Raw genomic sequence first — 23235 nt, 5'->3', positions numbered from 1 at the left:
CGAAATCAATGTGGGTTCTTAGATCATCTACACTTTGCATGGGGTTCAGAGAAACAGCGTATCTCTTTGCAAGTGTGACCAATATCCTGTCAGGGCTAGTCTCCTATACACATCAGATGCGTCCCTTAGCAGAGCCCTTGCCACCAATTGTCTTATATGTGGGCCGGCTACTCGTTGATCTGCTCACTACCGTTTAGTTTCAGTGATATTCTCAGACGAGGTTTTTCCTGCTCTTACTATTATCTTCAACAACTGATCAATCATTTGCAGCTATCGCAGTGCATCCGTTTCAGCGGCTGCCTTCGCACCCCTGATAAGTATGATCCTGATTGCTCTACTGGCTTTGGGAATTGTATGGCAATAACCCCACAACCTTACTAAAATGGTGCTCATTCTAATCCTGAAAGCTGATCATTCTCCAATTGCTCTATAATGTACTTTGGCACCCACTGAAGGCTTACCCCGGGCCTACAACGGCCGCTGCCAGCCGAGCCCGCATCACGTATGTCACCATCACCGGGCAGAAGTCCGTCTGGCTGCAAAACCTACACCAGCGATACGGACCCGTTGTCCGGGTGGCGCCGAATGAGCTGAGCTACATGAAGCACGAAGCCGTGAGAGACATCTACGGGGGTGCTCATGCGAATGGACACTTACTCAATGATGATATCGTGTTCGCCGCATTCGAGAATGACAAAGCCACAATCCTGACCGCGGACGAAGACACTCATGCCCGATTCCGGCGGGTTTTCGCACAATTCTTTGCGAGACAGAATCTGACAGCCTTCGAGCCACTATTCAATAAGTATTGCGCTCTTTTGGTTCGGCGGCTCGAAACAACGGAGCAGAATGCATTTGACATTGCTGAACTGTTCAGCTTCACGGTCTTCGACGTGATGGGTCATCTTCTCTTTGGCCAATCCCTCCAACTGCTCGAAAAGTCTGGCTGCATTGACTGGGCGAGGGGCCAGCCAGGTTGGATTCGCGCTTCGGTGACCGCAGCTGCGCTCACTGAATTTCCGATCGTCAAGGGCATATACCAATGGCTTCTCCGTGCGGCTATTCAGAAGCCAAGAAAGAGATACTTTGATTTCGCGAACCAGCTCATGCGTCAACGCCTCCACAAAGACGTCCATGATCCCGACCTGGTGGCTTTCGCCACGTCCCTCCCGAAGGCGGACCGTATCTCGGAGGAGGAGGTGACGCTGAATACCCCTATATTGATGCTCGCCGGCACGGAGACCATCTCTTGCCTTCTGAGTAGTCTTGTCGCGGACCTCCTGCGCCACCACAACGTCCTTCAGCGCCTGACGGCCGAGGTGCGCGCGACAATCTCCGATCCGAGTTTCATCTCGATCGCCGACGTCCGCAAACTGAAATACCTGGATGCGTGCATTAAAGAAGCCTTTCGGAGATACAATCCGGTGCCAGAGATCCTGCCTCGCGTTGTCGGCCCCGGAGGCATCCTCGTCGCCGGTCGGTGGGTCCCAGGCGGCACTCGGGTGTATGTATCTATGTACGCCACGTCGAATGCGAGCGAGTATTTCCACAACGCGGATCGATTTGAGCCAGATCGGTGGCTTGAGGATCCGCACGGATTGTATGCCGGTGATTGTCGAGCCGCGCTGCAGCCCTTCTCCGTCGGAAAGAGGTCCTGTATTGGACAAGAGTGAGTGTCTTTTCATGTTTCTTCCCTCTCACGCTCTCCTTTCACAATGGCCACATTGATAATTGATCTCATGCTGACTTAACCTGTGGCCGAAGTATGACATATTACACGTTGCGGCTGTTGATGTGCAGCCTCCTCTGGCATTTCGACATCAGCTCCGAGCTCGATGTTAACGAGTGGTTATCCGGCCAGAAAGCATGGGAGGTATGGAGACGGGCGCCGCTTCTTGTTCGAGTCGAGCAGAGGACGAGCTCTTGAGAGTGGGAAGATGGATCAGGCTAGCTTGATATTAGATTGAACCTACTTGCTATCTTGGAATGTATTGCTGTTGACATCTAACCTAACCAAGGATTATGGAAGGCGAGCAGAAGCACGTATACTTATTCCTAATCCGGTTTAAGTATGACGCAGTAAGAACTTACATTCAAGTGAAGACAACCGGGGATCGCCCACGAAGCTGGCCCGAGGAGAGGTGGACAGCACAAGCTTGGGAGGGATGAGATCATGGTCTCACGGGATGAGTGCACGAGGCCTATGGATTGCTATGTTATTGTACCGTGGTTGTCTTGCTTATGCAGCTTCTCCAGCTAGAGCAGAGACTTTTATTAAGGCTGGTTGCTGTCGGTTACTGTCGAGAGACGAAGGCATGCTGGTGCAGCAATCTTGTATCCCAGACATAGTACGGCGTCTAATTATGTAGAATTCGACGAGGTATGAAAGCCATGAACATCAACAGAACTTTCCACTTTTGACTCAGGCTTAGCAACATGTGCATCGTGAAAGGCACGGAATTAGAGGTGGACCGTGGATTTAGGCCAGATCACATTGGCGGGATTTACGGTCTTACAAACCGAGAACTGGCAGAAAAAAAGCATCCATGTTGAGTTCGGCTTGAGAGTCCCCACGAGCGAACTTCAAGCAGAGAGACAAAAGGCCAAACTCACAATGAGACTGTGCAAGAATGATATCAAGTGCATACATGTAAACACATCCATCTCATCTCCGTCATCAACTCATCAACTCAATCGCCTCATCTTCGCCATCCGCTAGACCATCACCACCCATCCACCGCATCGACGATTTACACCCGCCCGAACACGATCCGCTTCGCTCTGATGCACAACTCAGCCAACCCTCTAGCAAGCGCCCCCGTTGGGGTCGTATTTAAACAAGAAGGGACCGTAAGTCTGCAGACTGCCGCGCGGACAGGCCTCAATCTCGGTTCTCAAGGCAGCGACGCAGTCGATGGTGGAAAGAATGGCCTTCGAGCCGGATTCGTTGGTCACCTCCCAGTTGACGCGGTTGCCCGACTGGAAATTGCTGCAGTGGGGAGGGCCGGCGCCAGAGACGTAGATGCCCTCGAGGATGTCGCAGGCATTTACCGCCTCCTCGAGGATTTCGTGGCCGGTGGCGACAGAGCTGTACGACTCTCCGCCGCTGTAGCAGCCTTTGACGGCGGCGAGGGGGGTAAGCATGGCGAGCGCGGTGGAGAAGAGGGAGGCAATGGTGCTGGGGAACATCATTTCGCTGCTGTATTGTTTTCAGTTAGGTCTTTGTGCTGGTGGAATGGGAGAAGGACGAAAATATGAGGGTTCTACCTTGATGGATTGGATTTGAGGGTTTGAGAATAGTTGCTTTCTTGAATGTTGAGGAAGTTAGGCTTGCTACTACTATTGCTACGCTATGAGTTCGATCTAGACAATCGAGGGGAGGAATCGACGGTCTTCTTCTAGGCGAAAAGTCCTTGTATTGTCGAGAGTCTCGATGAGGTCTTGATATTCTTCTTCACACATGGCTTGCCTTATTTAGACTAGCGTGCAGCTTGGTATAGAACCCACGGAAATCCTCCTTGTAAATTCGTCCCCACTTTCAGCCTCCGATCCTGCAGGAACGTTCAAGTCTGTTATCTGAGCATTTTCATTCCATTGGCTGTCTGTGCTCTTCACGATACCCGCAGATAGGCGGTGACAGTATGGGTGGATCCGCACACTTCAACTCAGCCCCCGTTTCGCAGCCTTTATCTGCATTATGCCAATTACTTATAGCGTGCGTTGTCAGCAACCTGAACCATGCCCTGCAGAGATCCATATTTAAACATCCCGTAGAGGAGCGATGATTCAATTGGATTGCTCGGTTCGAGAATGGACCCTGCACAGCCGCATAGCTGTCTTGCAAAAAAAGGCACATACGATCAACAGGAGATTGGAAGGAAGGCTTGCTCATCTGCCTCATATATGCTTCAGTCACGCACCGGATGGTTGCCCCAAGGAATTGGTTTCTAGCGTCTGTGGGCTTCGTATAGGTTGGCTTGGTTTTCAAGCCCCGTGTGCCCTTATTCAACCCATTGCCAGTTCGTCGACTCCTTCCCCATTTTCATTCTCTCTAACTTGCCTCGCCCCACACCCGCCTCGCGCGACATTGCCTGATGGCAGGCGACTACCTGCGCAGCAGCTCCCCCTGCTCCTCGAACTGCTCATGCACAATCCAAATATCCCCAGCTCCCGCCTCGCATGCACATCCACCGACGCTCCGAACCTCTACACCTGGGTCAACAAAACCTACAAGCAGAGCCTAACATGGACAAACGCCTACATTTACCTCGCCTCACCGAACTACCGTGCGCGCACGAAGAGCACCAAATACACATTCGACTTCGCGCCGCGCTGGATGGGCCCCACAACGGGAGGCACGTAACAGAGCATCTCGTGTCGCGCGCGCACGAGGCCGTCTACACGGTGCATAGTAACCTTCGATGGCGGCACACTGAACAGCTCAGGCCTCTACGACGATTTCGCCATGGTGCCGGCGTCGAACGACCGTTTCGCCGTGTTCAACGCCACGACAACCGGAACCACGGGCCGGAATGTGCCGGATAAACTGAGGGAGTTCGAGGTGATGTTCGGGGTGATGCGGACGAGGGATGGGTCGCGTGTGGCGGGGCTGGGGGTGGTTAAGGGGCGCTTGTGAGGTCGGTAGGACGTAATAGTTCTGTCCAGGTGTATGGCTCGACAGATGCTTCACATTTTGGGTTGGTTGTTTGGACAGAAGAGAGCATCATACTGATAGCAAGTACACCTAGACTAACCTATTCTTAAGGATTCTTGACGCCTTCAGAAAGAGGAAGAGGAAACATGCAAAAAGAGACAAAAAAGAACACACACCAACAGACGGAAATATTCTCTGAATGAACAACTTCCTCCATAGATCCATCCGGCCTAGCTAAGTTGCGCCCACGCGCCCTTGAAACACTTCCTCATTTTAGCGTATATGTAGAAGCAAAGCAAAACTCCGTTCAGTATATAAGCGCCAAGGGCAACCCCTCTCATCGCATACAGTCCACCCGCCGGTACAGATTCAGTCCCTTATCCAAATGAACAGTCCCAAGTCCAGCCCCAACTGAAACAACGACACAATACAGGAGATATAGGCCAGCGCCGACGCATTAGGCTGTCGGGCGTTCAAGTAGGCCAGCGCGAGGTCCGCCGCCGCGAGCGCAAGAATAAGCGATCGACTTCTGGTCGGGCTGGAGAGCGGAGCTAGATTGCCACCACCGAAGACTATCAAGGATCCGATCCATGTAACGAGCAAGGACAATGCGGGAAGTAGCACAAGCGGAACATTGAGACCGACTGTGGCGTGGGTGTGGAGGAGCTGCGCGAGACGCATCGTGAGACTCATGATGAGCAGGCTGATTGTCACGTAGCTGCGGATCATGTTTTGCTCGGGCGAGGAGACTGCTGCCATCCTGGGTAGATTTGGGTAGGGAGGCGAGGTTGGCTGATGAGTGAGTGGATGGCGGAAAGAGTCAGATTTGGGACGGAAAAATATTTTGGTTATCTCAAAGTTGTTAAGGATGGGTGATTTGAGCGAACTGACTGGACCGATGTAGTGGGAACTGAGTCAACGGTAGGTAGTTACTAGATAGGATTGAGTCAACATTCAATTAGGTAGGCACGGTGCTAGAAATGGAAGGATAGAGCCTGCAGCGGTGGTCAGGCTGACACTGCAAGCACGAACACTGCCGGTAGTATTAGACTCTACCAACCACCTCATGCGCACTCGGCTGCGTCAGCAGTATGGAGGCCAGGGAGACTTTCGCTGCGACGAGCCCAAAAACCAAAGATTGGTTTCTTGTTCACTCCGGAGGAGAATGCAGTCGTGTTGGTGCCCCAGGCAGCTAATGCCACGGCCCAGATGCCTAGCAGCGCGGATGACCGGAGGCCGCGCGCCATTATCACATCAAGCTTTTCGGCAGCGGAGGTGGGCGGGTGCAAAGGGGGTCGATGAAGGAGCTGCGTGAGTTGTGTGACTGGGCACCTGATGCCTAAGCTGATTGTCGCGTGGCTGCCGGCCTTCTGGTGTGGGCCGATGAAGGGCCAATGTTGGGGCTTCGTGCCCAGAAACCCTTCATCCCAAGCGGGCCACACGGTGAAATACGCGCCGTAGCCAAGCTTAGCAATGATCCGATACTGATCCTTGAAGGTGTCACCGATGCGGACTGGATAGTATCGCTTCTGATGGTAGTACGGTAAAGTTTGCTCTTCGATCAGATCATTTCTACCCATTCTGCTTAGATATCGAACACATGATAGGGGAGCAATGGCTGAGCTCAGCCGTGGCAGTTGAGATAGCCGTGGGGATGTGAGCGCCAGACGCATGGTGGGCGGTGGGGAAGTTGGGTTGAGGAGGGACCAAGTAGACGTGGTGTGGTGTTACTTGTTGGAATAAAGTTAACACTGATGCAGGCTGCTGACAATCCGACCTGTCGTACTCGCGTGGAACCCGGGCTTACCGATTGGCGGCTGGCGATATCACTCAGCTAATGCATAGATTGCCTGCTTTGAGTTACACATACACTTGCTGTCAACACCAATGCAAGTGATTAAGCTCAAGTGATCTCAAGTCACTGTTCTAGATCTTCTAAGCGCTGTCATGAATTCTATTGCGTCATCGCATGAAATCAACTTGAGTCTCAGGAATTACCTCGATTTTTGACCCAGTAGTACACTTCCTGGAATGAACTGTGCACTCTCACTGCGTGCAATCGATATTTCAAGAACGTCCACATGTGTATTTGTATTTATCTCAATGGAATTTACGTGCACCGGCCCGAATGAGCCACAGGTATTAACTGAAGCTAAGTGGAACTGAGCGGAACCGTTGCTTGGAAAAGCCGAAATCTTTCGAATAATGGCACCCATTCACATCGCGTAGTTCCTGCTACAAAGCCAAAAGGAAAGATGTCACAGTCAGAACAGCAACTAGATTATACATTATCTTGGCTATACTATATCAAACAAATTGCGATAACTTGCTTCCGCTTCCAACATAAACAGCAATATCTCATATCCGAAGATGGTCTTTGGTGCGACAACAGTAAACCCCCACAGCAATCAACAAATCACGATGATTAGCCCGAGTACCGTACCACTCACTCATCCTGCAGCTGAAGGATATCCATCGTCTTCTCCCACAGTTTCTTCTGCCCATCCACATCAAACGCCCAGGACGCATACCCAGGGCCCCACCTCCCGCTAGCCGGGTCGTGCTCATCCGTCACCACCTGGCAATTATCCAGATATTTCCCACCCTGTCCCTCCAGCTCCGCCGCGACAGCCGCCACAACGGTCGTGGCGGCGCCCTGGGCGGGACTCTTGAAGTGGCGCATGAACTCGCGATCGGCATTCCACGCCGCAATCTGGTCCTCGGACATGTGGCGCGCCAGGTCGGTCTGGATGCCGCCGGGGTGCAGACTGAGACCATGGAGGCCCTGGGCCCCGTACCGCCGCTCGATCTCATTGGCCAGCCAGACCACAGCGGTCTTGCTCTGCCCGTACGCCTTCCAGGGCTCGTACTCCCCGCCCTCCAAGTTCAGATTGTCGAGGTGGACGTTGCCGAACCGATGGCCCACGGACGACACCATGACAACGCGCGAGTGGAACGCGGGCGTCGACGACGCCAGCAGCAGCGGCTTCAGCAGCTGGAACAGCAGGAAGTGGGCCACGTAGTTGCTGCCGAACTGCACCTCGAGTCCGTCCGCCGTCCGGCCCTCGGGGCACGCCATCACGCCCGCGTTCGCGATCAGGATGTGCAGGGCGCTGGTGCGCGACTGCAGGTCTGCCGCGCAGGCGCGCACGGAGTCCAGCGAGTCGAGGTCCAGGTGCAGGAGATGCACCCGGGGGCTGGTGGCGATGTCGCCCAGATTCTTGGTCGCTTTCGCGGGGTCGCGCACCGTCAGGTAGAGCGTCGCGCCGGTCGTGTGCAGGGCGCGCGCGGTCTCCACGCCGATCCCCGAGGAGCAGCCCGTGATCAGAATGGTTTTGCCCGTGAGCTTGTCGCGGAGGTGTTGGTCGTCGATGATGGTCTGCGCCGTGGGGCGGGCGTCGCCTGGGCCGTTGGGCGATGCATGGGCAGCGGCGTATTTGGAGGTCATGGTTGCGGTCAAGGGTGGTAGATTGGTTGTTGGAGGGTCGATGGCTGTTGATGAGGATGTACAGAATATTGAATATGCGAAAGACGTATTTTAAAACCCTCAAGCCAGGAATCTACGTTCGATTTTATACCGTGCTTGGGCAGACCCAACTGTATGGTTGACCACCCGGGCTTTAGAGTTCCTGGTTGATGACACCTCTATTCCCGCTTAACTCCACAGTGTATAGTGCCCAACCATAGAACACACAGTCCCAGAACCACTAGACCACATAACCCCGGATGACATTCCAAGGTCCAGCCTCACCCCCAGAGCCGTATTTAGTTGCGGGTTGACCTGGAACGGACAGGTGCTATCGCTGGCTGATGACACTCGTCTACAGGAGTACTTCCGCTTTATCTCCAGAGCGGGACCTATATCCGCCGATCGCCCATCAACCGATCAATACCCTTTTACAGCACCTGCTAATCTCTTTTGGTCCCTCGCGGCTCTTGATTTGGTCTACAATATCGTATGACTCCGGTGATCAGCTGAAAAGCACGAGCTCCCGGTGGATATATGGGTTGGTTCACGATCTCGTAAATGTTTTCGAACGATGACGCGCACGGACACACCACTGTGGGCACCTGGCATCGGAGCCTAGGGCATCCATCTGAGTGCTATTGCGGAGACCCACGGGCGGTGAGTCAAATAGTCCAATCAAGAGCCACGGACCCTCGTGTCATCCCGGGTTCTCAAAACGCCGCGGGCACGGAAGTTTAACTCCGCTCCGGAGCGTTATTTCCGGCTCTTTGCGGAGAGAGCCTGGAGAAGCCCAAACAGAATGCGATTACTCAAGTTCTCGGCACAGACCTATCTTCCTCATCCAAAACTATGATAGTTACCGTAGGATATATGAGTCTCTGTTGGAAAGAAGGAGTCTTTTCTGGTTTTGGTGAAAAGACATCTATCAATATCAGTATTCCGAATCCTTGACGAGACGAATCCGTATACAGTGGCGGCAGGTAAATTGATTCTTGATCGGGAACAAAAGATTACAAATCTGGGCCAAAACCTATCAACAACCTGCACTCATTAGATTGCTCTGATTGACATGTTCCACAGTATAGAACCTACGCCACATCTACTGCCCAAACACATCACCATGGGTTTGACGAAATGATGAAGAAATGTATAATATACCCGTGAGACAAAACATCGAAGTGTCCATGACAATCCTGAAAATCGCCAGCGAAAATACAAAAGCCGAAAAAAAGATTCATATATAAAAGCCCGTAAATCATCCTCCATCGACCACCACCCGACCTCACCGATGGTTCCTGATCGTTGTGACCCCAACGACGTACTCAAGCGTTGACCTTAGACGCCAAGAAGTTCGCCGCATCGCCGGCATCCAGCCCGTAGGTCAGATGCGCGGCCGTCACGATCAGCGTCGCGTCGCAGACCAGATCGCCCATCGCGCAGTACACCTTGACATCGTCCTTGGGGTAGTTGGGGATCTGGCCGTGGTCCTGGACGTTGCGGGTGAACCCGAACAGCACCACGCCCTTGATCTGGTCGCGCACGGAGGAGCTGACCGCCTGCACCGCGTTGTCGATGACGGCGCTTCCTTGACTGTTTGACCGGGGATATTAGCCATGTCGGACTCTAGGTTCGCAGGAGGGTGCGTGTCTTGATTCAGAAGATCGCCAAGAACCGGGGAGATGCATACCTGTATCCACCAGCCACGATCTTCGTGTTCGGACACTTGGAAGCCGCCTGCTCGAAGATGCTCTTGGCCGCGGAGATGGCCCCCGGATCGGTGTTCTGCGGCAGGGCATTCTGCATCAGTCCGGCGGTGTAGAGGCCGCCGACACCCTGGCAGGCGACCTTGTCGGCGCCAAGCTTGGACTTCAGGGCGGTGCAGAGGGGAGGTCCGATGACGGAACCCTGTTTTGTGGGTCAGCTTCTGGGGATGCGTTGTAGAGTGCGAAGGAGGGAGGAAGAGCAGGATCTAAGGGGCAGGACGCTACTTACCATGTTACCCAATTCCGTGGAGCCACGAGCAAAGACCAGGGTGACGTCCTTGCAGGAGCCGGACGTGAGATCATTCGAGTCCATGAACTGACGGGTTTGGAGTTGGCCGGCCTCCGGGGCAGGGGCAGGGACGGGGCTTGCTACGGCCAGCGTAGCAAGGGCACCAACGAGGAGGGACTTGAGAGGGGCCATTATTCCAATGAGATACAAGTTATGGTTGAACGAGAGGATGGTAAGTGAAAGAGTGTATCGATAGACTGTAACGAAAGAGTGAATATGATAGAATTGCGCTGCTGCCTCGTCTGCTTTACCCGTCAAAGTCTGGGAGAACCAGGATGGATATATACTGTTATTCCCAGGCAGCAACGGCCGGCTACCTCGGCATTGCGGAAGTGATTCAGCTGTTATCGATCATACTGACACATCACATCCCTTTGGCACGCAAAAGTAAAGATGTCGCAAAATTGGGACGTGGTGAAACATTTTCTGACGGAAGTCTGGAAGGCGTTCCCTGTTGGAGGGAGTTGTTTCAGATGCACGGACGAGAAAACCAAAGCGGCAGGGTCCGGACCCTGATCGAGACTCGAAGCGGGTTAGTTTCCCGATGGATGTGGAGACATTGGCGCTTCATCGAAGGGGAATGGAGCTCAAAGAACCTAAATTGAGTTTGAGGCGGAGATCAACGTTCGAGCCCTGAACCATGAAACGGTAGGGTTCGTGAAACTCCGGAGTTCAGCCGAGACGAAAAACAACCGGCCGCTGGAAACCCAAAAACGAGACCCTTGGCTTAGTGCAGGGACTCCAGTCCTTTTGAGACAGATGCGACCGGGGTTTTAGTGCTTAGATTGGTTTCGAGACTTGCAAAATATGATAGAACAGCAACACAGGGACACTGCAAGAACATCATGAGTTTTGTCATTGACTGGGAATGTGCATGGTATTCAAACCTCGTCCATCTGGGTCGGGATGATCATTGGCCTAAGATCAACATTTTCCTGTAGATCCATGGTGCGGTGCCATAGAATGATATGGTGGCATCGCCTATCACAGCCACGTGCTGGAGGGAAGTACTGCGGACGCTCCCGAGGGCCGAAGAAATTGCGTGACTAACTTATCATCGATGAATCAGGCCCGAGGGCGCATGGTGCTTGGTGAGCAATCGTGTTATAACTGGGCGAAATGTACTCCGTGGTTCAGGCACCTGATCTTGAAGGATTGACCCATCCCAACGAAAATAAAGGAGTGCTTGGACACAGAGGAGCCACTACTTAGGTCTAAGTGGCGGCCGTGTTTGAGTATGGTTTTGAGTTCAGATGTCATCGAAGGTGAACTGATGGTTTCAGAGTTAAACCACATAGTGGACAAGAGAAGGGGGGCAACTTTAAGTACTTGAATGCAGGAGTGTGTGTTATATATGCCCACGTTGTCACGTACACGACGTTGTACCCCCGAGCCCGACCGTCCACTCTGCCAAGCCTGCCTGAATGGAACCGGCTTAGAGATGACCCTTGAACCATGCGGGAAGGTTGCGTTCTGAAACGGAAAGACTGGAAAGTCTTAATTAGTACCAGCAAGCTGCTCGTAGGTATAACTACTGTCAGCACCGCTACACCCACCCACCATGCTGCTACCGTTATACTGTCGTCTAATCTCTTTCACACCTACGACTTCCTTGCAGTCTGCTTCTCACCTAGCTCGCCCTCCCTAGCTTTGCTCAGTACTCCTCTTCCTCTTTCTTTTCTTTTCAGCTTATAAGTACGCTTGGGCCCCTACAGCATTCATCCACATCCCGACCACCAAACAACCATGCAACACGAGCAGCCGGTACAGAACACCACTTCCGACAGCCAGGAGAGATTGAGATCAGTCTCACCAACCTTGCCAAGAATAACACGCTTGCCAAGAAACCCTCACCCGATGTTTCGGCACCACCGAGGACAACAATTACCGTGGTGATAACAGCACCCTGCTCTGCAGCCAGGCCTCACCTCACGTTCTGTCGAATCTGAGGTCCAAGGCCCATGACCAATACTGTTTCCATGCATGGCCAAGCGTCTGACACGAGACTTTTGAGGCCATCCCTTGAGTTTCATCAGTGACTTTATGATCTATTCCCATTCTGGGGAGAGATACGAATACGTCTTCCGTGCCGCCGTACGACCTTATGCAGGGTCCCGCCCGCCTTCTCCGCTACCGGTGTTGTCGGAACGCCTTTGACGGAAAATCTCGCGTGGTTGCGGGAGACTTCGGGATACCGATGACCTTGACGATGCACGACCAGGGTGCGCTTGATGCCCAAGGCATACTCAATCTTGGGCATTGGAACCGCCGTAAAATCAGGCCGTGCTGATGAAAAGGTACACTTGTGTTCTCCTTGATGAGCCTTGGAACTGGGGAGGTGTAGATTTTGGTGCTATGTTGCGGAACCCACGACAAGCCGTTTCTCGCCGACCGGAGACAGCTCGCTTTCACTGACGCGGGTTTTGCGGATCGAGGCAGAGAATGTCTGCAGTGACGGGCACCCGTGGCTGGTGGTTTATGTGCGAATTCTGTACTGGGGCTCATCGCGTCATAGCGGTAACGGGGGGGGCCAACTTTTGTTGTGGAAATGGAAGGAAGTTTCCTGCCTTGCATGAGTGCAATTATGGAGAGCGAAACTGTTGGAAATCAGGGTCATACCCGTACGAGTGGGAAGAACCCCGTGGAGAATCGTCTCCGAGCTCTCGCTGTGCCGAGTTAATGGGGTAATTGCAACCGCTGGCTGGGGGTTAGAACTACCTGTTATGGGGGGACTACCCCACACCCAGCCGAAAGAGTCGGGGAAAATGGGCAGAACCGGCAGAACCGGCAGAAACGGCAAGGCAGACGAGGGAAGTTGCGGAGTGCGGAGACTGGGCTGGAGCCGAAAACTCGCCTCCGTCGGTCGGCTCGGCTGCGGCTTGGCTCAATCCGGCAAGGCGGTGGATACCCCAGGCTCAGTGTCCCTATACAACGGGCAATAACATCATCAGTTCGACTCATCGCCATCTGTCCTTCTCAACTGCCAAGAACTTGTTCTCTGCCGTCCCCGCAACTCCCATATAAACCGGCCTGGCTCCCACCTTCTCACTGGGACTTTTGATCGCTGCTTCTTCTCCAAAGTCACATCTCTTGAATACGTTGCAATCATGAGACGACTCTCTCTGCTGCTGCTTGGTTGTCTGAATGCCCTTGTGGCAGACGCCACTACGGCCGTTAACCGCTCCTCGCTTCTGACCTATGCGTCCAAGCCCCGCGTCTTCGTTCTCTCGGACATCTCCAATGAGCCCGATGACACAGAATCCTTTGTGCGATTCCTGCTCTACAGCAATCAGTTCCAGATCGAAGGCATGACGGCCGTCACTTCCACCTGGCTGAAAGACAGTGTGTATCCCGAGCAGATTTCGGCAGTGGTCGATGCATATGCCGAGGTGGTGGACAACCTGAACCAGCACACTTCACCGTCCTCCCCATACCCCTCAGCGGAGTACCTCCACAGTGTTGTCAAGTCCGGCCCAGCTGTAAGCATTCCATCCGTCGTTACACGAACCCCACTAATCAAATCCAGGTTTACGGAATGCAAGGCGTTGGTCCCGGCCAAAACCTCAGTTCCGGCGCAGAGCTGCTGCTGAACCGACTCCGCCAACCGGTCGATGAACCCCTGTGGGTCCTCGGGTGGGGCGGGGTGAACGTGCTTGCCGAGACCCTGTACTACATCCAGCACAACTTCAACGCGACCGAGGCGGCCCGTCTCCGCGGCCAGCTGCGCGTCTACACCATCTCCGACCAGGACGACAGCGGTCTGTGGATCCGGGAGCAATTCCCTGACATCTTCTACATCGCCTCCATGCACGGCTGGAACCAGTACGGCCTGGCCGCCTGGGCCGCCATCTCCGGCGAGGAATACTACAATTTCGACGTCGGTGGCCCGGACTTCACCAAGGTGTCCGCCGCCTGGCTGAAGAAGAACATCCAGATCGGGACCTACGGCAAGGAGTACCCGGACTACAAGTTCATCATGGAGGGGGACACCCCGACGTTCTTGTATCTCATCCAGAACGGTCTGGGCGTGCGCGAGCAGCCCGACTACGGGTCCTGGGGCGGCCGCTACTCCCTGGTGGATCTCTCGCAGCAGGTGAAGTACCGGCAGTACAGCGACGCCGCCGACCGGGTCATCGGCCAGAACAACCGGACCTACACCTCCAACCACGCGGCTATCTGGCGGTGGAGAGACGCGTATCAGAATGACTTTGCCGCCCGCATGCAGTGGGCCCTCCCCGCCAACGAGAGCAAGGCCAACCACCACCCCGTGGTCATGGTCAACGAGCATGCCGACCTCACCCCGCTGGTCATCGCCTCGACGCCCAATGCGACCGTGACGCTGGATGCGTCCGGGACTTACGATCCCGACCGTGACAGCCTCTCGTTCCGGTGGTTCCAGTACAAGGAGCCCGGCTCGACGGATTGGAACGTGGACAACCAGATCCCGACGTTGAACTTCACAGTTTCTGGGAACGGACAGCGCGCACAGGTCACGATTCCCGGCGCGGATGTGGTTTGCGACGGCAAGAGCTCCAACGCCTCCGGCTGCTGGACCCTCCACCTCGTCTTGGAGGTCACCGACCACGGCGCGATCCCGCTGACGACCTACAAGCGCGTGCTGTTCGAGACGACGAACACCACTCGGTCGGAGTGACTAGTGCAGGATACAACGGTGTGGGAAAAATGGGAGGTCCACGATTGGGTGGAGTATGACATCGATTTGGAGGACTATTGGGTCGGTGAGGACTGGGAGGAACCGATCTTGGGCCGCGATTGCCCTTGTGGAAGGGGACATGACGAAGTCGATGAACACAACGAGTAGATAGTTTCCTTGTTTCATTAAATTACTGTATAAATATCAATCGACCTATATTTTCTCATCAGGCGAGCATTCCATCACAGATTAGGGTAAAGACAATATCCCCAACCACACCCCTCAAACCAAGCGCACCTACAACCATCCATCCCCTTCACAAATCCAAACATCCATCCATCACTACCCACCCCCTCCCCCCTCCCAAATTCCACCAACTCACAAACCCCCCCGCAAAGACCGCACAACCCCAAACCCTCGAAGATAATTCTCCCGCTGCCTCCCCACAAACTCCATCCCCACCCTCTCCCCCTGCCACCAAACCACCCCGGCCAGCACCTCCTCCTCCGTCGCCCACACAAACGCATCATGCTCGGTGGGCTCGAGCCTGATCCCTCCGGCTCGTCCGCCACCATCACCATGACCCTCCACCCCCACCCGCCCATCAACCTCCTCCCCCTGCAACCCCTCGCCCCTCGATCGCGTCACGGAGGGAGGCTCCACCTCCACCAGAAACGTAAACTTGACCACCTTCCGGACCCCATCCCCCCGCACCACCTCCCACGCATCCACCCCGACCAGCGCCCGGAACCGTGAGACCCGCAGCCCCGTCTCCTCGTACACCTCGCGGGCCGCGCCGGCGAGGACGGAGGCGTCGGTGGCGTCGCAGGAGCCGCCAGGGGCTTCCCACCGGCCCGGGTAGGAGTCGGTTGGGGCGCGGCGGAGGAGGAGGATGCGTTGTTTTTCGGGGGGTTGAGTGGGGAGCATTGTTGTCGTTGTTGTTGTTGTTGATGGTGGTGGTGGTGAACGGTTCGGGGCGAAGATTAAGGCGCCGGTTACGATGTGCGTGGTTGGGGTGAGGGTGTGGGGGTGGGGGTGGTGTGGGGTGGTGAGGAAGGTTGGGAGGGGGAGGGTGTACGGGTCTAGGGTCGGGGAGTGGGTGAAGGTTTTTGTGAAGGGAGGTGGTGGTGGTGGTGGTGGTGGTGGCGGTGGCATTTTGGGGTCTGTGGTTGTGGTGATGATGGTGGTGATATTTTGGTATAGGATAGATGAGTGGGGATGTTGGAGGTGGTTGTTGGGGAGAAGAGTTGGATATGTCCGGGGAGAGGTGTTTTTTTCTGTATGCAGCTTGAGTGGTGGGGTTGTGGGTCGGAGATTAGTGGGGGTTGATTGGTTGGTGGGCTGTGTACCTGGGCTCCAGGCTGGATCTTCAAGTTACCTACTCAGTACTCCGTAGTTCGTCGGATAGCGGAGGGGTTTGAGAGAGCGGCGGCAGTACGACTGCAGGTCCCCTCAGCTGCAGAATTCAGACTGTAAGGAATCAATACATACTAGGTAGACATTTTGTATATGAGTAGGTAAGGCTCATGAAGATACTGAAAGGACAGGGTGACTCTCCGGCACATCGATTGCCAAGAGCCCCGGTGGCTCCTGTGGCTAGTGCAGTGGTGGAAAAGCTGTTCCACAGCCACAGGAGCCACAGGGGCTCTTGGCATCCCGCGCAGGAATCACCGTGGGCAGAGCTGGAGTAAGGATCGAAATTCCTACGAGGTGCACACGGTACTAGATGACCGTGACATTGAACGTTGTAGAGGCAATGGTAGAGGGGTGCTATGTGGGCGGAACGGGCTTACATGCACTATGACCGCGGCCCCCGGCCGCTTTGTACAGGTTTTCTGTCAATTGGGTTGTTTTCGTATCCATCCAAAACCGAAAGAGCAAAGACGATAGCAAAGAAGAGGAGGTGCGTGGAGGGAGGGGGGCGCGGGTGGGGCAAGAAACATCAGCAGATCAGAACACCCGGTTGAACAGGAAAGCAGATAGGCGAAGGCAGAAGAGAGCGCACAGTAGCGTGGGCAAGTTGGTGAACAGGCGGCTAGAGAGGCCAGGCCAAAGGCCGAGGCAGTGAACGAGCAGAAGAGCGACCAGGAGGCTGAAAGGAACCAAGAAATGCTTGCGGAAGAAGGGACCGGACAGACGCCTGCGCAAGCGACCAAACCAAATCCTGACTCGGCGGCCAGGGCGTGCTGCCTCGCGTGCTTTCCGGCCGTGCATCTCCAGATACGCCTGCATATAGGCCAAGTCACGCAGGTCTGCAGTTTCGGGGTCATCATCCGGAAATTCCTCGGCCCTTTGCCCCCGAATACCTTCAAAGTCGATCAGCCAAGCATCGCGGTTGCCGTCGACCACCACATTGCCCGGCTGGAGGTCTCGCACATAACACCGATGCTGGTGCAGGGCTCGAACAGCGGTCGAGATCTGAGCCAACCACTTCTGGCACTCGGCTGGGTCTTCCACTCGCCCCGATTCGACCAGATCCCACAACGGGGTCCCCGGATGGATATAGGTCATGATAATCCCCGCGTACGGCGTACCCGCCCCCAGGATCCCTTCGAGCTTGGGCACGCGCAGGACTCCTCCGCTCGGCAACGCGGCCACTTTCCTCAGCATTTCGGCCTCGTCAACCAGACAGGCGTTGTTCCGGGCCGGTTTGTAGAGCAAGGTGATCCCATTGATCGTGACTGCAAACACGCGGTGATGGTGTAGGCCGCGAAAGTCCTTGACATCCGAGAACGCAAAGAGAGGAACCCCCTCCATGACCTGCTGCGCACGGCTCGTCGCCATCAATTTATTCCAGTCCACCGACGCGCTGTGGTCCGGACATGGGCACGGACAGGGCTCGACCCTCGCGGCGTTCTCGTTCTCCGGGTCGGGCAGCATCTGGAAGGCAAGGTGGGTACGAGCAAGATATGCGTCCAGAGTCTGGGGACGGGGGCGACGCAACTCGGCTGTGAAAATGACTTCGAGGTGTGGATACACCAGCCTAACGAGGTCGTGGAAGGACCTGGCGATGTATAAATCGGTGCATTGGTGGAGAAAGGGGCGGATCGGTGACCCTTCCTTCCCTGCCCCCTTCGTCTTCTCACCATCGGACGTCGTCGGGGGCTCAGGAACATCCCAGACGAGGAAGAATTGACTGTCAATGCCGGATGATGGGTGAAAACTCTTGTTACACGCAAAGATGACGCCGATGTAGGTAGTCCGAAGAGTCCCTTGGTCTGCAATGTGGCCGTTAGAGCTGTATCTGGCTTCGTACGCAACCTTTCGAGTAGAAGTCTTGTAACCCTCGAGGTAGGTCACTTCGTCGTGGGACGTTTCTATTGCATATTGATGCATGATCAGCCTGGAATGTCCACCCCCATTCAGCTCGCTAGATGAATGAGATGACGAAATCACCTACTCCAATTTTGCTGGTCGAATTGGGCGTCGGGATCTGAGCACCACAATTCCATCCTCGTGGGATCAGGCTTGCCAGTTCTGGATGTCGCCTGGGCTGTAGGCTCGGAAAGAGAGGGGCTTGGGCAGTTGAAGTGTGTGAGGTCGATCGCTGGGTAGACGAGATGGAGAAGTGAAGACGCTTGGGGTGCTCGGTGCACATGTCTTATACCTGGGTGGGATGAAAGAATCTAATTTTACCAGACTGCAAAGAGGATAATGGCATCTTTGCCACACGTAAGTGACAAAGGTACAGTCCAGTTGCTTGTACAGAACGGATAGTGGATGATTGGGTGGACCAAACTTTGTTGGTGTTCAATGCGGTGGCATCGCTCACTGCTCTGAGCGGACATACTTGAGTCCTTTGTTTTAGGATCCGGGAGGCTGAATGCCGCCCCGCGCCCCAACTTAATCAGATCAATCAATTTCTCTCCAGCCTCGAGCAGTCTACCTAGCGAATAAGCTAAAGTAGTTATTGCGCTTGGCTCACCTACTCACTCTGTGTTGTTTTCAGCTTGAGGGATTCTTTCTCGGAATGGGGAAGGCTGGATACTCCAAGTTAATCCGGTCGATTATCCTCCTCTGACATTCCATCAAGTGCCGACAAGTCTTCATCACCCAAGGAGCTGCTAGCTATCACGGTTGATTTACCTATTCATCCATTTTTATTTTCAGTTTAGAATTCGTATTTCTGAGTTCAAGACACAGCCAGTGTGGAGGATTTATTGATTCCCTTCCCTTCTCATTCCCACATAGGTCGATTGCAACGACCAGCTCAGAAAGCATAACTTGACTCCCGATATGAGTCTTGTCTGTCCCCTCCATCACGGTGGTGGCTGTGTGAAGTGTCTTTGACTGTATTGTTGATGCGTAGAAATGGCTAGTAGCCAGATCGACTGTTACGGGGCGGTACTACCGGACGGAGTCGTCAAAAATATCGATCGGTTAGAACATGCTTAAAATGTGACAAGTCCCCTTCCCTGATCGCTATCTACAAGGAAAGTCCATCTACAAGTTCCAAACCACTTCTTTTCTGTCTGATCAGTTCCTAGCGTCACGCTGCAAACCAAAAACACAATGAATCCTCTTGAGTTTCTTCTTGGGATCGTGCTCTCAATCCTGGGATGGTTCCTTGCGATATACATCTCTAATCTGATATCCGAGAAATTCAACCGCGAGAGGGATGTGATCACAAATATCCAGTTTCAAGGCAATCCGCCAGCCATCAACATGCAGCGACGTGTGGCGCACACTGGCGAAACTAGAAAATGAACATCAGTATGGATTTACCGAACGAAGAACAGAAACGATATACTGACTAAAAAAGAGTACCACCAGTCAAGACGGAAGCGGCGAGGATATTCTGTGGGGTTCCCTGATCTTTTCTTTTTTTTTTACCCTCTCTCTGTGTGAGAGGGGGGTTTTTTTATTTTTTTTTGAAAGGGTCAAGGATTTCAGGGGGTTTCCGATGGATTGATTTGTCATCTAGAGCAACTCACATGTTATGGCATTGATATCCTGCAGAGGGGTTGTGCATGTAGGCATTTGTTTGAAGGGCAGAGTAGTGGCAACGATAGTTATCTTTGCAGAGGTCATAGAACAAGGCCGGTCCTCTTGGCCCTGGCTCCGCCGCGGTCAACAGCATGTGAAGCGTTTGCCCTGGGCAAGTAAATCCCTTGAAGCACCTTCTAGCTACTAGAGAGCCTCCTCTACGATCTCCAAGCTATAGAGGGCGAGAATACTTCCAGTCAATGTGGACAATTGCACGGATTGTACCCCAGCATAACACTCAGCACGCAGACCATATCGCGGGACAGCAAAAGTCTTCCCGCCCGGGCAAAAGACCTTCCAACCCTTCAGCAGACACTTCCCTTACGGTCACCAACCAATCCTACCGTCACAGACGCCTACAGAAACAAAATTCAATCGCCTCTCTTTACCGTTGTTAGTCATCAGAAGCTCACCGGCTCCGCTCACGCAAGTTCGCCAAGGGGCACTGGGCCACGGACCGACCGGCTAGGTACATACAGTACCCAATGTTCAAATCCTCTTCATTCTCTGACTCAGTCATAAAACGGGCTTCAGGCACAAGTCAATCGAAGCCCGAGATCGCTCGACTGCCAATTCACCGACTCCTCGTACGGCTCAGCATTCCGCCTCCCCGGAAAGTGGTCTCCCGAAACCCGACGGCAAGGGAACGACGAATGAGTTGATGGCGAACGCCTACGCAGGACCGGACGAGCGTCTGGTATGGCGAGCACGGGAGGTGACATGTCCACGGCGACCGATCTCGTGGTCGGTCTCGTTTCCAAGCACAGCGCCGGTCGCCTCGTGACGGGGAGATATCGATACTTCCCCGGTGGTGTGGCTAGATATGCGGTCAACAGCGGGAATGTCCAACCTAGACACGTGGTGGGAAGTTGAGATTTTTGTCGTGACGTTCGTTTGGTGTAGTCCCTCCGAATCTGGAAAATGCGCAGCACGAGAGAAGTGAGACATGCTTATACGGGCGAGGTGAGCGGTCGTGTTGTGAGACATTTGATCGCAAACCGGACGGTGGAAATGCGGTCGCGGAGAAAGGCCTATGGCGGGTTTTCTAGGAGGATTTCGGATGGTTCTAGCGGCAGACAGAGATGGGTCTACCATTGGAGATGGGAGTTAGTCTATCTATTCTCTGTAGCTGGAAAGAGTCAGTGCTGGCCCGACGGTGGTGGAAGAAGGAGGTCGGAGGATAGCTCGGAAACCGTTGAAGATGACAGCCCGAATCCTCTCCTTGCTCTTTCCTACTCTCAAGCCACACTGGCTCTGAAGTACGAATTAGAAATTGGGCTTAGGGTGGCAGGAAGGCGTCACCTACGGAATATACACACCGTCTTCCGCTTGTCAGACGCAATTCTCCGATCTACGGGTCCTAGATTCCCCGAGAATCGCCTAAGTCTCTCGAGAGGACTGCTGTCCTAGGGAAGGATGACATCAGAGGCTCTATTTCTCCGAGACCGCAGGTTGATGGGCAGACTAGACTGTGTCAAACCGGACGGGAGCAGAGGTATTTGGAGAACGTTGCATGGGCCGCAGAGTTTGAGTCTGGACTGGTGAGGGACACGGGGTCAGACCATGTTATGGATAGCAGAGCAAAAATGATCCTGCTGACATGTCCTGCACAAATTCATGTGATCATTGGGACTGGGTTGTCTCAGCCATTGGCTAACAATCTGCGCATCAAACTGTTACTCCCTCCCTGTGGCAAGAGCCGAGCTCTACGATCCCTCCCGACGCCGCTCTCCCACCCAGCACAGTATCATCACTGGGGACCGATCAATGAGGCAAGACAGGCAGCAAGTGGCGCGAGAACGCTTTCAGAGCCCGTCCGGAGCGATACAGCAGAGCCTGCAGCATGAGCACTTTTCTGGTAGGCAGCCATAGGCGACTCGTCCACTCACCCACTCATTTCCACCATCTTTCTCCAACAGACTCAGACGCCAATATCAAGCCCCTTCGTCAGCTGTGCAGATTTTCCGATGCTTTGTTATCGGACAGAAGAGCCGATTGCTTGCGTTCTGGTAGGATCTTCCTGTCCTTCTTCCTGAGATCTTCACGTCGGCTAATTGAGTTCCTCCTTTTTCCAGGTCAAGGTACCCTACAATAGAATCATTCTTTCTTGCGAAGCCCATTTCCACGTCCACCAATTTCGAGGACCCCGCCATCATCGTCAACCTGCCACACCCAAATCGTGATGATCACCCACGGAGAAGATTTCTGACATGACCTAAACGTGCGGAAGACCTCCCACCCGATCTATGAACGCGCAGAGCGCGGTTCCGGCCTACTCTGGGCTGGCGACTCCCACTCTTCCACCGACTGGATTCTAAAGTAATCAATTTTTGAAGCTGAGCATAAAGCACATACGACCACAGGGTGTGGAAAATAGGGCTTCCCGTCCGCTCAGCCATACTCAAGCCACACGCCGGGAGGTTAGTAGTTGGGTGGGTGACCACCAGCGAATCCCTTCTGTTGTATGTTTTTGGCATGTTTTTGGTTTTTCTATCCAAAAATACGCCAACACCAGCCATAACCACCATATATCTTCGCGACAGGTCATTCTGGCCTTTTGTCACAGTGGCTTGCAAGCCCTGTATACATGCGCACAACCTGCGGGTGTTAAGGTTAATGTAATCGGTAAGCGAGTCGGCTACCCGATCTTGGCAAGCAGCCCGTGTTACGGGACGCATGGATTGTGCTAATCGAAACGTGCCTTAGAACAAGAAGAAATAGCTGAAGAGCTATTTTGTCTGTTCGTACAAAATTCCTTTAAGTGTGTGCTAAGCTAGCGCTAGTTTAGTATGTAGCGTGCGAGGCCTCAGGCATCAACTGGTGCCTGAAGCTGAGCTCTATATCAGGGCCTTGGTCCCATAACAGCCCGTTATACTGCCTATATCAGAATTTTAATTTATATACAAAAATAGAAGTATAATTAAACATTTATATAACTTTTTAAAGACCTATAATCAATTCTTTGATTAATTCTTTCTTATTAAATACCTTATATATATATATTTAAAAACGCTATATATACTACAGCTAGAGTGGATTAACCTGACCGTTATACCTTAACCTTAACCTGGCCATAATCTGGCGGTCAGGTTAAGATATAAAAAAGATATAAAAAAATTTTAACTATATGGTTATAATTAGATTAAGATATAACTATTATTTTAACTGTTTATACCTGCCGGTTAGAAAGATTAGATATAGCAGATAAATTAATAACTCCAGATTAATTAGTAATATATATATATTTTTTTATACAAATAATATATAAAGTATAATATACTTTTAATTATAATATAATAATATTATCTAGACTTAGCTTATCTGCTCGATCTGTTTAATCTATTTAATCTATTTAACCTGTTTGATCTATTTAATCTATTTAATCTATTTAATCTATTTAATTTATTTAATCTATTTAAT

The 23235-nt window shown here is 53.2% G+C and overlaps 12 protein-coding genes across 12 annotated transcripts, besides 1 other annotated feature; 5 read left to right on the top strand and 7 right to left on the bottom strand.

Annotated features, from left to right (window-relative positions):
* Positions 1-319: 319 nt before the first annotated feature.
* Positions 320-1927, top strand: BO95DRAFT_469178 (cytochrome P450; the record flags this gene model as incomplete). Its single annotated transcript, XM_025589422.1, has 3 exons — positions 320-352; positions 408-1669; positions 1765-1927. The coding sequence occupies 3 exons, from the start codon at positions 320-322 to the stop codon at positions 1925-1927; spliced, it is 1458 nt and encodes a 485-aa protein (XP_025436549.1).
* Positions 1928-2805: 878 nt separating this feature from the next.
* BO95DRAFT_469177 (uncharacterized protein) lies at positions 2806-3192 on the bottom strand (the record flags this gene model as incomplete). The annotated part of the gene is made up of 1 exon (XM_025589421.1): positions 2806-3192. One exon carries the CDS (start codon positions 3190-3192, stop codon positions 2806-2808), a length of 387 nt encoding a protein of 128 aa, XP_025436548.1.
* Positions 3193-4144: 952 nt separating this feature from the next.
* BO95DRAFT_469176 (uncharacterized protein) lies at positions 4145-4636 on the top strand (the record flags this gene model as incomplete). Its single annotated transcript, XM_025589420.1, has 2 exons — positions 4145-4359; positions 4441-4636. 2 exons carry the CDS (start codon positions 4145-4147, stop codon positions 4634-4636), a joined length of 411 nt encoding a protein of 136 aa, XP_025436547.1.
* Positions 4637-4862: 226 nt separating this feature from the next.
* BO95DRAFT_448274 (uncharacterized protein) lies at positions 4863-5611 on the bottom strand. Its single transcript, XM_025587811.1, has one exon. The coding sequence runs from the start codon at positions 5411-5413 to the stop codon at positions 5024-5026; it is 390 nt and encodes a 129-aa protein (XP_025436546.1). The 5' UTR covers positions 5414-5611; the 3' UTR covers positions 4863-5023.
* Positions 5612-5620: 9 nt separating this feature from the next.
* On the bottom strand, positions 5621-6378 carry BO95DRAFT_32051 (uncharacterized protein). The gene has a single exon (XM_025581787.1). It carries the CDS (start codon positions 6325-6327, stop codon positions 5719-5721), a length of 609 nt encoding a protein of 202 aa, XP_025436545.1. The 5' UTR covers positions 6328-6378; the 3' UTR covers positions 5621-5718.
* Positions 6379-7032: 654 nt separating this feature from the next.
* Positions 7033-8179, bottom strand: BO95DRAFT_448273 (NAD(P)-binding protein). Its single transcript, XM_025587810.1, has one exon. It carries the CDS (start codon positions 8100-8102, stop codon positions 7101-7103), a length of 1002 nt encoding a protein of 333 aa, XP_025436544.1. The 5' UTR covers positions 8103-8179; the 3' UTR covers positions 7033-7100.
* A 1103-nt stretch (positions 8180-9282) lies between these two features.
* On the bottom strand, positions 9283-10748 carry BO95DRAFT_448272 (cutinase family protein). The gene is made up of 3 exons (XM_025587809.1): positions 10116-10748; positions 9811-10028; positions 9283-9713 (listed from the first exon to the last, which is right to left on the bottom strand). The coding sequence occupies exons 1-3, from the start codon at positions 10305-10307 to the stop codon at positions 9446-9448; spliced, it is 678 nt and encodes a 225-aa protein (XP_025436543.1). The 5' UTR covers positions 10308-10748; the 3' UTR covers positions 9283-9445.
* On the top strand, positions 10329-10841 carry BO95DRAFT_32041 (uncharacterized protein). The gene has a single exon (XM_025581784.1). The coding sequence runs from the start codon at positions 10451-10453 to the stop codon at positions 10778-10780; it is 330 nt and encodes a 109-aa protein (XP_025436542.1). The 5' UTR covers positions 10329-10450; the 3' UTR covers positions 10781-10841.
* A 2175-nt stretch (positions 10842-13016) lies between these two features.
* On the top strand, positions 13017-14950 carry BO95DRAFT_32014 (DUF1593-domain-containing protein). Its single transcript, XM_025581783.1, has 2 exons — positions 13017-13654; positions 13702-14950. The coding sequence occupies exons 1-2, from the start codon at positions 13283-13285 to the stop codon at positions 14827-14829; spliced, it is 1500 nt and encodes a 499-aa protein (XP_025436541.1). The 5' UTR covers positions 13017-13282; the 3' UTR covers positions 14830-14950.
* A 374-nt stretch (positions 14951-15324) lies between these two features.
* Positions 15325-15863, bottom strand: BO95DRAFT_401269 (NUDIX hydrolase; the record flags this gene model as incomplete). Its single annotated transcript, XM_025583863.1, has 2 exons — positions 15493-15863; positions 15325-15447 (listed from the first exon to the last, which is right to left on the bottom strand). Coding segments are annotated over exons 1-2 (387 nt in total), but the record flags the coding sequence as incomplete, so codon positions are not given.
* A 916-nt stretch (positions 15864-16779) lies between these two features.
* BO95DRAFT_488690 (uncharacterized protein) lies at positions 16780-18165 on the bottom strand (the record flags this gene model as incomplete). The annotated part of the gene is made up of 1 exon (XM_025590521.1): positions 16780-18165. One exon carries the CDS (start codon positions 18163-18165, stop codon positions 16780-16782), a length of 1386 nt encoding a protein of 461 aa, XP_025436539.1.
* Positions 18166-20514: 2349 nt separating this feature from the next.
* BO95DRAFT_437049 (uncharacterized protein) lies at positions 20515-21662 on the top strand (the record flags this gene model as incomplete). Its single annotated transcript, XM_025585260.1, has 3 exons — positions 20515-20676; positions 20719-21099; positions 21180-21662. The coding sequence occupies 3 exons, from the start codon at positions 20515-20517 to the stop codon at positions 21660-21662; spliced, it is 1026 nt and encodes a 341-aa protein (XP_025436538.1).
* A 460-nt stretch (positions 21663-22122) lies between these two features.
* Positions 22123-22454: a sequence feature (Protein overlapping with rRNA (BO95DRAFT_32001, RAH40016.1) was converted to a misc_feature.).
* Between the last annotated feature and the right edge of the window lie 781 nt (positions 22455-23235).

The sequence above is a fragment of the Aspergillus brunneoviolaceus genome (assembly GCF_003184695.1).
Source record: "Aspergillus brunneoviolaceus CBS 621.78 unplaced genomic scaffold BO95scaffold_113, whole genome shotgun sequence".
In the NCBI taxonomy this organism is placed as follows: domain Eukaryota; kingdom Fungi; phylum Ascomycota; class Eurotiomycetes; order Eurotiales; family Aspergillaceae; genus Aspergillus; species Aspergillus brunneoviolaceus.
The sequence above is the reverse complement of the archived record's forward strand: the minus strand, read 5'-3'. Positions and strand labels throughout refer to the sequence as shown.